The sequence below is a fragment of the Crocodylus porosus genome, unplaced genomic scaffold, assembly GCF_001723895.1.
Source record: "Crocodylus porosus isolate Cpor-Errol unplaced genomic scaffold, CroPor_comp1, whole genome shotgun sequence".
Classification (NCBI taxonomy): Eukaryota; Metazoa; Chordata; order Crocodylia; family Crocodylidae; genus Crocodylus; species Crocodylus porosus.
In genome coordinates this window covers 27,490,769-27,505,569 of record NW_017728907.1, presented here as the reverse complement: position 1 = coordinate 27,505,569, position 14,801 = coordinate 27,490,769, and the positions used below count along the sequence as shown (strand labels likewise).

Sequence of the window (14,801 nt, the reverse complement as noted above, 5' to 3'; positions counted from 1 at the left end):
GAGTGATTCAGAGATTCGGAGATTCAGCAGCAGCTGAATCAATTCAGGACAGTGTCTCAAATCACTGAATTGAATCACTGCCCCCCGAATCGGCCAAATCCAAATCCAAATCCAAAGTGAATACTAGCTACTTTGCACAGGCTTAATAGCAAAATCACTTGCTTCCTTGTGTTTGCTATGTGATATGTTACTTCTGATTAAAACCCCCCAAATCTGTGTTTTCCCATGATTAAAATGAAATCCCACTATATGTACATATATGTATATGTATAGGTATAGGTATAGTTATTAGTTGATACAAAGTTTTATTAATATATTTATAATTTGGACACAATTTGGATGCCTACCAGTTCCTCAATCATTATAATAAAATAGATTCTAAATACCTATATATTTTGACATTTTATTTAGTTTTTTTGTCATGGAAAATCAGAGCTGCCCCTGCCCACTTTGCTTAGCAGGATATGGTACCAGCTACAGCGGCCCTCCTCTCTCTCCCCCCACCCCTGCTACTTTGTGTCACTGAGCAGCCCTAATATGCTAGTGCCCTGCCCTTGCCATTGCCCCTTACTCCCAAGCCAATTTCTCGCCCTGCCCTGCTGCTGCCTCTCCCAACCTGCAGGCCCTGGCCTTGCCAATTCCCCTTACTCCCAACCCATGGTCCCACAGCCCTGCTGGTGCCCCTCACTCCTGACCTGTAGCCCTCTCTCCCCCCAGGTCTGCTGGAGGCCCCCCCACCAGCTGCCAGGTATGTGGGATCATCCTATCCCCTCTCTGTTCTATGAGCACCAGCTGCATCTGGTCAGTAGTGTCCAAGCCCTGGCTGCCATGCATGGAAGGTGGCAGTGGCAGCTTGGGTCCCTCAATGAATCTGGGGTTTTATTTTTATATCTAACACTTTCCTTTCTACAGAGTACCAAGTACAGCTAAGACTATTATTAGCATATCAATTTCAACCCAAAATTCTCTACTGATGTGTGCAGTGGAGATTCTCTATTATTTATTTAGTAATGCCAATTAAAGGAATCTATTTTTCTCCAGTGGAAAAGGCTAAGAGTAATAAAATTTGTGCTCTGAGGACCAATTAATCAATTATACAATTGGTTGAGCTTTCCCCCTTCCCCACTTTTTCTATGTGACTCACTATTTTCTGTGTGTCCTACTATTCACTCTTTTGTCAAGAAATGTTGTAGTTCCTAAGGAACAAAGAGAACACACTGAAAACAGTAAATGGGCTAGGGGGGATACAGGAAATAACAACATTTGTCTATCACATACACAAGAATAAATAATAAGGAACATAGGGAAGGGCAGAAGTGACAATTTTCCCCTGATCTGACCACAGAAGGTAGTCTACAGCCATAACCAAACACAACTGCATGGCTGCACACTGCTTCTAAAATGGCTGATTGGGTGAAAATTGCATGATGAGTCAGTGAGGACATTTCAAAATGGAGGGTCTTCTGTAACTTCTGTTCACCTGCCTGCCAGCCTATCACTGTTTTTGAAATGGGGAGGAGGGAAAGGGAGTGGAAAGAGGTCAGTCTGGGGATTTTTCAGTCCCCACTACAGGGTGGGATGGGTGTATTGGAGCCTCCCCAGTGTGTGCGTATGTAGGGGGGAGGGGGGCTCCAATTCACCCACCCACTCTCCAGTGCTGGCTGGGGAACCCCTCAAATGATCTCCTTCTGCTCCCTTTTCCCCATCTCATTCTGAACACAGTGTAGACTTGCAGGAATCAGGGGCCATTGTTAGAGAAAACTGGCTGCAGGCTGGTAGCCAGCAGGTAGATTCCACCTGCTCTCTACCCTCCCCTCCCCCCCCCACAAACCAACAGTGAGCTTCTGTTTAGTCCTGGGGATTTCATAGATTTCATAGACATTGGGGCTGGAAGGGACCTTGGAAGATCATCGAGTCCAGCCCCTGCCCAAGGGGCAGGAAGTCAGCTGGGGTCATAGGATCCCAGCAAGATAAGCATCCAAATTTCTCTTGAAGGTGTTCAGTGTAGGTGCTTGAACCACCTCCGATGGCAGGCTATTCCAGACCTTGAGGGCTCAGACAGTAAAGAAATTCTTCCTTATGTCCAGCCTGAAACAGTCTTGCAGTAGTTTATAACCATTCAACCTTGTCATCCCTTGAGGCGCTCTGGTGAACAATCATTCCCCCAGATCCTGTAACTCAGAATTATTGTAACTCAAAATGCTTCCTGCAAAATGTTCAGAGTTACAGTGGGGAGCTGCACTTCTGTCTGCACCCACAGGTACAAACTTTCTTGAACTTCTCTTTGAAACTCTATAAGCATGACCCAAGGACAGCTTGTACCTTTGAAATATCCAAGTTATTTGAAGAACAATTTGATTTTTGGATGTGGAGAGTGAGACAAAGTGGTTTGGTGATTAGTACCCTAGTTTCACTTTCAGGAGGCTGAGGTTCAAGTCAGGTTTTCAAATCAAGCGGCATTTCACATTCAAATTTAACAGCTGAACCATGCCATTCAGGGTCAGATACAGAAAAGGACAGGGGTTCCTAAATTCAAAACTGTAATCATGTAAATCCTATATAGTTGCTGGCTAACAATGGAGGTGCCTAAACTTCTAAAGGTATCTTTTTTATCTTTAATTTCTTCAAAGTTCTGCACTTCCCAGAAATGTTTCTGTTTTGACTATGCTGAGCAGCCCAATATCTTGCTTTTGCCTAATTTCAATAGAATTTGGCATTTTGCTTTTGCCTAATACCAACAAAATCTGGAATTAATCACTCATGTGCCTAAATCCCCCCAAAGGCTCAATCTAATGGATTCTTCCAGAGCTTACCTTGCACATCTCTACAGGATGTGGCTTCTCAAAAGAAAAAAAAAAACTATATCACTTTCTTTTAAAACTCACAGAAGTGGTGTCCCTTCTTATGTAATAGCCTTGGGGGTAAAATAATATACCAAAGATGTAGTTCTGAGTTCAATGCTTTCCTTTGCTCAAAGAAATTAAAACCTGTCTCCCCCAGAGATTACACAGTTTACAAGGTCATGAGTTCTGGCAATGCTCCTGTTATTTTTAGCAAGATAGTATAGGTCCAATAATTCACAATCCATTTGGTCAAGAGAGAGGCTGCAAAAGGGAACTTGACTCTGTAATATAAAATTTAGTGTAGGTCCCTGGGAGAAAGGAGATCTGACTTCAAATCCTTGCATTAAAATTGTTTATGCATATAACATAAAATACTAATTGAATAAAATATAAAAATATTCCTTAACTGAAGGATGGATCCCTAGTTACCCTCTTGTCAGGTGACTGCCCTGAAAACAAGTTGAGAGGGCCATGCTAATTTCGAGTACTCTCTCTGGCCTCTTAGCTAACTTGGGAAGCTCCACTCTGAGTACGTCTTCTCCTCATTCAGGATCCATTATGAGGCACTAGCTTTTCCCATGCACTGTATAGAGATTATAGGCATAAAGGACTCTGGATCTACCCTTGGGACACATAAAATGTAGGTGTTGAAACACCTCACTTCTGGCATCTAAATATTTGTTCGGATATTTTCCTAAGTTGTCCTTTGTCTTGGTTCTCTGCAAAATGGCAGTACTTCCTTGCCTCTCAGGTGTGCTGTAAGAATACATTTATTTTAAGATTGCAAGGTTCTCAGATATTACAAGGACAGGAGTCCTATAAATACATCAGAAATGGGTTATGGGAAGAAGTTTAGGCCCTGATATAGAGAACAAGAAGACTGCTGGACCCACAAATCCTTACTGCCTTTAAGAGGGATTATAAAAACTGAGCATACCAGTCCTAGTACATGCAACCACTGGCAGAAGAGGAGTCTACTAGTTTTACTTCTGTTCATGATGTGTTTGTGTAATGCTTTACACACATATATTAGGATTATTATTATTTCATTCTGGATGGTCTGGAATCATAATGCAGTTACAGTGCCAAGGGTGATATAACATTTCTTGTATTTTGAAGAAACAGAGCGACCAATCCAGGTAGACAAGACTTGATTTTATTAATAAAATTTGTATTTTCCCTCTTTGAGGTGACAATTACAAACTTTGGTTCAAAAATATAAGAAATTCTGAACAGCAAAAGTTGACTTTTTAAATCTCACTTTTACACACGTATAATCTTGCATGATAAAATACCATTTGGAAATGAGCCAGTGGAATCTGGTACCAATTAAGTTAACAATTTATATAAGAAATAACAAACATTTATTTTCAAGTCTTACATATATTATGAAAAATAATTACAAAAGGATTTGTTTTGTAAAGTCAAAATGTTATTTCTACTTCCCACTACCTAAACAATATTTAAAGGAAGGACAAACCCACCTTTTTGGGAGATTTGAATTGCAAATTGTAACAGTTTGGGTCAGAAACAAGCTCTGTAGGTAGCAGTTCCCTCATATGTTGCTTGGCAACTAGGTAGAATCACATGACCTAGACATATTGTGTCCCCTAAGCTTGAAAAAAATAAGGAGGGGAAAAAATCACATTTGCAGGATGGACAAATCATATATGGGGTATTACGTGTAGAATTTTGTATCTGTTTCAGGAAGCAAATACTTATCATTGTTCACATAAAATCCAAGTAAACACTGCACAAATCCATAAATAATTTTTAGAATCCAGTTTTAATATTTATGTGGATCAAAGAAGCACAATGAAGATGAGATACAAAAAAGGGAAGGCTATATGACTAACCATTTACTTCACATAGACTTGAACAGATTTCTTATGCGTAAGCTTTTTTTTGTTTTTTTTTTCCCCTTCATCCTTTTTCATACACATTTCCCACACCCAAAAATAAACTTACTTATTTTAGGTATATACAGGTATCTTAAGAAATTCTGAAATCTGAACAGGAAAATAAAAGTCTGAGGTATAGCACCATGGAATACAGCACCTTAACGGGTGCATTCATTCTTGAAATTATCATCATAAAGTAGTATCTGCAGAGAAGTGTTGTTTTAAGTGTGCTGCCAAACATCTTCCAGTTTTGTCACCCAGAGTTTTTTTGTTGGTGACTTCAAATAACAAAGCTCTTCAACATCAATATATACAAAGGGACTTTTATTATTAATCAGGAAATTGAATTGGATTCACTGTCAATTACAACTTTATTTTTCATAATACATACACAGTATTGACAACATCATTTTGCAATTATAAAATAAGAGCCAGATGCAATTCAGAGACACATGCAAGTTTTGGAAGTGGACAGAGAAACAACAGTACAGTACTGTACATAGAATAATTACAGTTTGTTAAACACTTTCCTAACACCGCTTGGTTGTAATGAAAGGAGCACCATGACATTCTTTTTTTTTTTTTTTACAGCACCTGAAGAGTCCAAAGGGGGTGTTCATAAAATTAGCCTATGCTGTCTAACACTGCCACAGCATTTTTATGTCCTTCATGATTTTCCAAATAAGTTTAAGTTATGTGATTCTGGCCCTACAAGGGCAACAAGTACTTTCTAGGTAAGATATACACACACAGCCAGACAGATTTTCTATAACCATCCTTATTCAAAACTTGCATGTGGCATGAAGTGGATTGGTAGCACCAAGGCACAATGTTTGTTGTTCTGGTCTCTGCCCTAAACTTAACCAAGGAAACAGACAGGACCAACTTCAAATCCAAACTTCTGATTCTGATCACCAAAGTCATTAATCATCACATCAACAATAGGCACTTGGTCTATTTTAGGTGTATTGATTTCAATCACAGTCTTCGCATAGCCTTTTCTTGACTGTATGAAAAAGAAAAAAAGTAAAACAAAACCAAATGTAGTTATACATAAAAGTACAAAACACATTGCATAGCTCTTTCAGTCACCTTTAAAATACAAAACTAATGGATAACAAAGGAACATGCTATGAACTATATTAATTGCACAGAATGAGGTAGTTAGTCATATTGGTCTGAAATAAGGCAGAAAGCAAAGCTGTGTGGCACCTGATAGCAGAAGTATACCTAGGGCAGGGCAATGGGAGCAGCCATAGGCACTAACTTTTATTTTTACAAATGGTGGGGAGGAAAGGGGCCTAACATGAGGGACATATGGAAAGTTTTATACATTTCAGGTGACATCCCTCTTCCTGAGTGGGGCCAGGGCCCTTGGCCCCTACATACTCAGCTTCTCTGGGAGCAGCCACCCCAGGCACTGACTTCAGGGGGTTGGGAAAAAAACCCACTGCTGCTACATGATTGCACCAGTGGCACAGCAACAGCTGGAAGTTGCTGCTTTCTCCATGTGTCACAGCTTCCCTGGTGCCCATTTTCATTGCTACACCTCTGCCTTATAGACTAATTTACTCAAAGAGGGGTGAGCTCTTGTAGGCTACTGCCTACTTTATCAGATGCTATGAATGGATTTTCAGAGAGCAAGGGTACTAAACAGAAAGGAATAAGATATGTTATATACAAAGCACAGGGAGAGAGGAAGTAAAGGAGAGGGCACTGCTGAGAGAGAGGAAGGTGAGTTGAAAACATCAAAGGTGATAAACAAAGCTGTAAACCTACTGAGGGACGCAGACTTATAAAAGCTAGCCCAGGTAATGGGATAAGAATCCAGACTGGATTGTAGTAAGTACAGCCTCAACAAACACTAGATATTGATCTTCTGAAGTTATCTTCACTTCTCACAGCAGTTCCCCTTCCTTTCCTCCCTGCTTTCTGCCTGTAGAGAATGCTTTCATCTGGACTGAACTTTGTGTAGTGGCTCCTCATCTAAATCCCAATCTCAGGGACATTAAGAAAGTACAGAAAACCCTTACTATTCTTGGGTTCGGCATACATGGTTTCAAATATTTGTGAACGCCAAACCCACTTAAATACACTGAGGAAAGGAAGGCTGCCCCAGGGCTTCCCAAGCCTGGTCTTACTCTTATGACCACAGGTGCCTGTGGTCATGGTCTTAAGGGCTACTTTTATGGGCTCCATCCTCCCCAGTAAGCACTGCTACACCTCACAGGTGATCTGCTAAAACAACTCTCTGCCCTCTGGCAGGCCCCAGGCACTGGAGCTTCCCTCGAATGCTTAGTCCCCCTTCTGAACTGGACTCCCCTGTCCCCCCCACCCCCCAGACACCAGACCATCTCATGGGTGCTTAATCCCTCTAGATGCTGGACTTTCCTTGTCCTCCTCCCAGGCACCAGACCTTCTTTTGAGTACCTAGTGCCCCCGGACACTGGACCCCCTCCCAAGTACCTAGTCCTTCCTGGGCTTAAGCTAGGGTGGCCATTGAGGTACCTCAAGAATAGAGAACAGTTGTATTTATTGAAACTGTCCCCACCATCATGAATGTTGCATGCTTGCAAAGGCTGGGGGGGGGCATGGCAAGCTCCTGTAGGTGGCAGTGGCAGTGTTGGCAGCAGAGGTATGGTGGCAGTAAGCAGGGAGCTCCCACAGGTAGCCATGGCAGTGTTGGCAGCAGGGGTGGGCCAAGTGGGGAGCTCCCGCAGGCAGCCACGGCAGTGTCAGCAGCAGGGGTGGGCTGAGTGAGGCGCTTCCACAGGCAGCTGTGATGGTGTCAGTGGTGGAGGAGCAGGAGGTGCCAAGTGGTGAAAAATAGAGGACACAAAGGCATCCGGTTTCATATCAATAAAGGACAGAGGACCAGAAAACCGGACTGTTCTCTATAAAACTGGACAAATGGCCACCCTAGCTTAAGCTCTGTCTTTCTCTAGGGCTCAAGCCTCTCTCTCCCTAGGTCCCCAGGCTTATCTATTCAAAAGCCTGCCTCACCCCCTTCAGAGGCTGTGCCCTGACCCCTGTTCTCAGGCCTGCCTTGCCCCTCTCAGGTGCTCCACTTGCACCCTGGCCCTCTACTCTCTGGTGCCCCTCTCCAGGTTATGGGCTCACCCACTCCTGTTCCCAGGTCTATCTATTCCAAGGCTTGTCTTGTTCCTGGGCTCAGCACCGCTTATCCCAGCTCAGATGTTAAGGCAGAAGCCTTGCTGCAGCCCTGCTACCAGAAGCTCCTTGCCCTGGGGCTCCTGGGACTAGATAGCCTAACCAGCTTAGGCCCTGGCCTTATCTGTCTCGAGCTGTTTCCCATTTCTGGTCATGTGATTCCCTCATTAGCCCCTGCCACACCTGCAGGCTGCTCCTTAAGCAGCCTCCCTTCTTAAATTGACAGCTGCATCAAGCTCCCTGTCATAATCATCATCTTGTTGATGGCACTACAACCAGTGCCATCTCCAGAAGCTCCACACATATAGATATCATGATGACAAGAGCTATATAAAAACCTGAGATGGTTTATAAAAAGAGAGGCACAGATTGAAGAGAAGGAGTCATAGACCAGAATGTTATTGCCATGAAATGATCACTAGCCAACTAAATTAACCTTGTCTCTGAATCACAACCACGTTAAAACCATATTAAATTCACTGCAGGAAACTGAAGGCTTTCAGGTTTTGCTACCGATACTTGCTTCTTTTATCACATGCTTCTCTATAATTAACTCTAAAATGCTTAGCTCTCTCAGTGGTATATAATCATCACAGTGATTATTGTTATATACCTCGATATACTCTTAGATAACTCATGGCAAAAATATTAGTATTAAAACATGGCATCTGACAAAGGAAGATAACAAATATTATTATGCCTTTGGAGACCAAATACCTTGCTCAAGGGATGATTAGATAGCTGGTGTATGTGTGAAACACACCAACTGGCACAAGGAGGGCTGCAAGAAGTGTGGGTTCTCTGCACTTTACCTGGATTTTATTTCTGCTATTCCTATTCTAGGTAAACAATGCCACATGTCAAATTAATTGATTCATAGGCCTTGGATGCATGCTACAGATTCCTGATACATGCTTTTGCTACTTTACATTATATTCTCCCCTTACATCAATTGATTTGGACTGTAAATATATTCCATCAGTGTGATGCCTCTTTCAGTGATGCTTATTTTCTACTACTTCTTCATTATGTTATATCTACAATAAGAAATGTCTAATTTCAAGATACTGGCATTGTCTTGAAATTAGACAAGAGCTCCTACCCTTCACAGTGCTTGATATATGGTTATTACTTTTTTCTCAATAGTTTCATGAAATTGAAATAAGGGACTAATTCATTGTAGTTAAAATCTACTGAAATGGCAGACTATTAAAAATAAAACTTTTGGAAATCTTTTCTCCAAAGGAAGCTGGCATAAGAAGGACCTGTTTGGATTATTAAACTAACCTGTCATATTAAAGTACAAAAGAATATTCTGAGCCTATACTTACTGCACAACCATCATGAAGAGCTTTGATGTAAGGATTGTTGTCATAAGACATCTCTTCATCATTTGATCCTAAGAACCTCAGCGCTTTGTCATAGCTGTCAGATGATGCATCATGCCAACCTACTGACTGATGACAGTTGTAAGTGAAATTTTGTCTTGCAGAAGCACTCAGTAGTTTAAGGAATGTCATTTGGACCATATTAATGGCATTGCCTTCAACATCCAAATAGGAAAGCTGGAAAATATAAGTAGGTACATGAACATTTGGTTCACTAAAATGCAAAAGAGAAAAATATAAAAATAAACAGAATATAGTTTGCTAATTTTATAGTACATTTTGTAAAGAATTAAGACATGGAACTATACATTTAAGCTGCATTCTATTGTAGCCATACAGAGAACCCTTCCTTCTATATTCCATAAGCTTGCAATAGAAAATTATTCTGGAATCATTTAATGGTGACTATATTTTTATTTTATCATATTTCTTTGCATACCCTACCTACCTTTTCTCTAAATATCAGCCCTCTAAAATTTGGGCACACATCTTCAGTGGGAAAGCTGATTTTTGCATTGGGATGGAAGTGAGGATGCCCTGTAATAAGTGCCAGGAGTCTTTTTCTCCTCTTTCCTGCCAGCAGAGGCAGAATCCAGTTTTAACCCTCTCACAGCCACTACCAAATTAAGAGTAAAATTGGAAGAGTAGAGGGTAAAACCTCTACCTTTTGTCTGAAGCTGACATTGAACTGACTGAGAGCAAGCCAGCTGTTCCATGCAGTTATCTTTCATGCACAATTCTGGAAAAATCTGTTTCATTAGTCGTTTGCAACACAAGGTGCATGTCTTATTTGGGCACATGTAGTATGCAAGCAAATACACTACTCATTTAATGATGCTCAAATCTATTTCAGTTTCTTGGATAGGGCATAAGAGTTGCACTCAAGTTGCTCTGCAAAAGCTCTATGATGGTGTGAAGTTTGCCAGCACTGAGAGCAAAGTCATCAACTATAGAGTTGCCACTGGCATTGTTGCTACATTTGCAGAGCAGTAGATGGAACAGCATAGGGCAGGCTCCTTTTCTCCAATGGAGCTGATTAAATTGCTTTTAGCATTTATATAATCAAGATCACTGGTGAATATTCATCATTAGCAGCATGTACCTTGTCTGTGAACACCTATACAAAAAGATGACTACTTACTAGTTTGCCTCTCTTAAATTCACTAAACCAGGTTCCTGGATACTCCTTTGGCCATGTTGAAATTCTTACCTGTATTGAAGAAGCATGGAATATAAGTGTTTAAAATACAGGTAAGAAAGAAAAATGTTTAAGAACTATAAAATGAATCTTCCTTTCCTGAGGTACTGAACTTTAAAAAGTTTGTCAAGACACATACAAACCTCTAAAAATAGCTACTTTGTTTAGACAGAGGTACAATGCCTATATATTAGTTTACTCTAACTGAATAAAAAATAATGAGATTATTTCTGTTTATAAGAGGAAAAAGAGTATGGTTACCTATTAAGATTCAGGTTCACTCAAGTTACTGGTAAAAACGCTCTAGCACAGGATGTCTAAAATAGGAGTTTGAACTGGTACTGACATTAAAAATGAATCTGCTTCTTCACTACTTGCTCCCTGCCATTTATTCCTGTGAGTGTGGATCTCTTATCCGATTCTACAGATAATGTTCTATGACAATCTTGCAAAGGTTTTAATGAGACTTAAGTGGCAAGAAAGTGTAGAATTTGACAAAAAGTTTATGTTTTAGATGCCAGACTAATGCTTATGCTATCATTAAAAATGGCTGCACAGCTGTGTTACATCCTGAGCTACAGCAGAAGTTTAGCTAGCAAGCAGGTGCATAAAAAATCTGAGCAAAGGAAAAATAAAGTGGCTATTTGTTAACTATGTGTATCATTTCATTGCCTTATCCATGGTTATGCAAATGCAAATGTAATAATTAGTCTGTAAGAAAGGCAGATAAACAGAAATTGTGAAAGTCTAATTTTCCTGTTTGGTTCAATATTGCAACAGCAGAGTAGGAACTGACAACAGTCAACCCAAAATACAGATTGGTACTTACTCCTTCAGATTTCTTATCTGGATAGATGCAAGTTTCTCCACCTGCTGTGAAATTACAGTACACTTTGAAGGAGTCTCCAGAGCAGCCCTGGTTAGGATCAATCCAATATTCACCTAAAATGAAAGATAAAGGATTTGCTTCCAATAATGATATATTTAAAAGAGTCATGTTTTACTGCCATCTAATGCTGCTCTAAAAGATTTTCAGTTGAAAAGATATAATTCTTCTATCTTCAAGGCTGAGAATTAACCATTTCAATTTGTTTGTTTTTTACTTTTATTGATATTTTTTAAAGGATAAAACAGCATCGAAATCAATTTTTTCTTCTTGCTTTCTTTTTGTATTTTGTTTCAGGCTGTAACTGCTGAATGTTTCTGGTACATTTTTTGAGGAACTACATGCTAGTATCACAAGAGGCTAAAATATTTTGCAGTCTTCACATTTCCACTACAAGGAAAAGAAAAGATGCATATGAGGCATGCCTTTCTACTTTTGTGGTGTCAGATCTTTCAGATCATAGAGTAATCAAAATATTTCAACACATTGCGAGAAAAACAGATAGTAACAATGTTAAGGATCTATCTTCCAGTAGCAGTATGAGGTCTAAAAACTGGGTTGTGCCATTTAAGCATAACCCTGTATTTTGGGTGGCGCACACTGTATCAGCCAAGGTGAGCATTTTTTGGAGACTGTAGGTACACAATGACTTTCTCTCCCATCTCTGATGTCAGGTCCACTATGAGATCAGACTGTTGCCCCTATTTCCACCCTACCCTGTTTATCTGTAGTTGCAACATTAATAAAACTGCCACAGATTCAGATATTTCAACCATTATATTATCTAAGCTAAGGGTACACCAATAAAAATTTTTGGGGCCAATACCAATGGCTGATTATTAATGAGCCATATTACTTGATATTGATCTGATTGCCGATATGTAGTCCATCAACTCCAAAAGCAGTATCTGGCTGGTAAGTTTGTGGGACGGGGAGAGCAGGGGGAGGGAAGGAGCATGGGGGGGCAGATCGAAGCCCCCACAGTGAGGGAGGAAATGAGGGGCAAGGGCATGAGCAAGCGATGCACAGCTGGAGTGTGTGTAGGACGGAGCAATGATCAGCTTGTCTGCAGGGCATGGGGAATGGGAGGCACAGCTTCCAACACTGTGCACCCCGAGGGGAGGCATGGCAGGGGCACGTGCCCCCCCAGATCTGTGCACAGGATGAGGGTGGGCTGCCACTGCATGCTTGGAGCCAGGGTGACACTGGGCTCTTCCTGGCATGCATAGCTGGGCCAGGACTATGGTCAGGCTAGGTGGTGTGGTGTGGGCAGCACTGGAAGGGGGATGGGGGACTATGGTAAATTTTGGGTTGGCTGTAGGCCCCCTCCCATAAACCCTCTTCCCAGCAATGCTGCCACCTGCCCCACCTACTCCAAGTGCAGCCCTGGCCCAGTCTCTTTAGGGAACGGCTTAGTGCTGCCCATGGCCTCATCCACAGCAGGCAGCCCACTCTCACCCTGCACACAGATCCAAGGGATACATGTCCCCCCATGCACATCCTCAGGTGCACGCAGTGGTGGGAGGTGCCTCCTCTCCTCCATGCCCACTGGACAAGCCACTTGCGACTCTGTCCCTCACCCTGCCCTGCCTTGCCCCCAGCTGTTCAGCGCCTGCTCCTGCAACATCCCCCTCTCCCTCCCTCACCACAAGGGCCTCAATCTGTACCCCCCAATACCCCTTCCCTTCCACCACCCCTTCCCCCACACATACTTATCAGCTGGACACTGCTCTTCAAGCTGCCGGGCTGCACTCCTGGCTGTGTGCAGGCTGCAGCTTTGTACATACATGCAGCATTTACTGGCAACATTATCAGCCACATCAGCCAATACGAGCCAATTGTTGATAGTGTCAATTTTCCTTTTATCAGTGCCAATATGATATGGATAATGTATTGGTGCATCTCTAATCTACGCATAAAGCTTCAGTTATCGTTAGAGAAGCCTTATGTAGTTTTAGATGGTAAACATATTTTAATTGCTTTTGGTTGGAGGACCCTGAGATAAAAACACTTGTCTCCATTACAGCTTTCACCATATTTACCAGTGATGGGGTCTGCACAGTTAACATTCATAGATGCAAAGTAAACCTAGTGTAGAAGGTGAAGCTAAGGTCCAATAACTACCCCATTCAGATAGGAGTCTCTGAGCAGAGGATTCATAATTATTATATTCATATTAGTAATCTCCTGATGTGGCCTAATACCACCAGCTAAATTCATACTAATGGTAGTAATGGCAAAGAGTAGTAACTTAAATCTGGGCTCAAAGAGTGACTTCAGGTTCAGCTGTGAAAGGCATGGTATACTGGGCATGTCTACATATTGTCATGCAGCACCATTGTTACTGCACCATCATTTATTACAGTAACGGACCATAATGCACCACGCTGGCTGCACAGTTATTTTTAGCAGCTATGTTCCTGTGGCATTATGATGAGGGACCATGTTGTTATGGTGACATACCTGTGGCATCACAGTTTTTGCCCATCAATGTTATGTCATCACAGCATGTTGCTGCAGCAATAGAGCATTATGTGTAGATTTACCCACTAATCCTTTGAACAATACAGTCCCCTGATTGTAAAGTATCAAACACAGGGATGATGTTTATGACAATAGTGGAAGCCACTTTTTAAAGCTTTTTAAAGCTTTTTTTGATTCAGTCTTTTTACATTAAACAGACTGTCCTACCCATAGACACCTTACTCCAAAGAGATTTTTTGATTAAACAAATAAGTTAATTTTATTTAAAACAAATTAAAGCTACATTGATATGAAAGAGGCTCCAAATAATAGCTAAATACTAGTAAATGATAAAGTCAGATTATCCATAAAAGATGTCTATTATTATAGAGGTGCTGAATTGTAAAATATGTACTTTTCATATAGCACATATACTGCTTAACTACTCTTCAAGGCAACCATCTGTTTTTATCTATCTAGAGTAAATGAAATAAATATTATTAAACTGTCAAAATGTATTTTTGCTCTCATTTAAAACCAGACAAAAATTACTTTGAATTCATTGTTGTAGAAGAAATATAAAAACTTGACGGTTGTGTGAAAACTGGCCTTCATTTAAGTCTTTCCAGAGGGTAAGCTCAGTAAAAAAAAAAGAGAGAAAAATAATTAAACAAAGTGTTGAATTGTTAAAATAATTAAAAATTATGCACTCTTGAGCATAAGTGCATAGTTTATATAACTCTGCATTTTATGAAGTTTTAATGCCACTTAATATGACCTTTAACCGCACCTTGTACACTTGAACAGATGTATCTGCCATGTTTTACATAAAGGTAGACAATCTTCAGTCTTTTTTTCTTCATGTGTTCTCAGGGCAAAAAAACTGTTCTTTTGACTTTGGTGACAACAAAATTTCAGGCATTTTTTTTCTGAAAAGACGTGTTTGTAAAT

General features: G+C 40.8%; 1 protein-coding gene across 2 annotated transcripts in view; it reads right to left on the bottom strand.

The window, feature by feature from the left end:
• Positions 1-3,981: 3,981 nt before the first annotated feature.
• COL11A1 (collagen type XI alpha 1 chain) overlaps positions 3,982-14,801 on the bottom strand; it is a 255,815-nt gene continuing 244,995 nt past the window's right edge. For both annotated transcript variants that reach the window (XM_019531004.1, XM_019531003.1), the window contains exons 64-67: positions 11,331-11,443; positions 10,445-10,513; positions 9,247-9,480; positions 3,982-5,750 (exon numbers count right to left, since the gene is read on the bottom strand). In XM_019531004.1, coding sequence (XP_019386549.1) covers positions 5,604-5,750; positions 9,247-9,480; positions 10,445-10,513; positions 11,331-11,443 — 563 coding nt within the window. In that variant the 3' untranslated portion in view covers positions 3,982-5,603. The remainder of the gene's footprint in view (positions 5,751-9,246; positions 9,481-10,444; positions 10,514-11,330; positions 11,444-14,801) is intronic.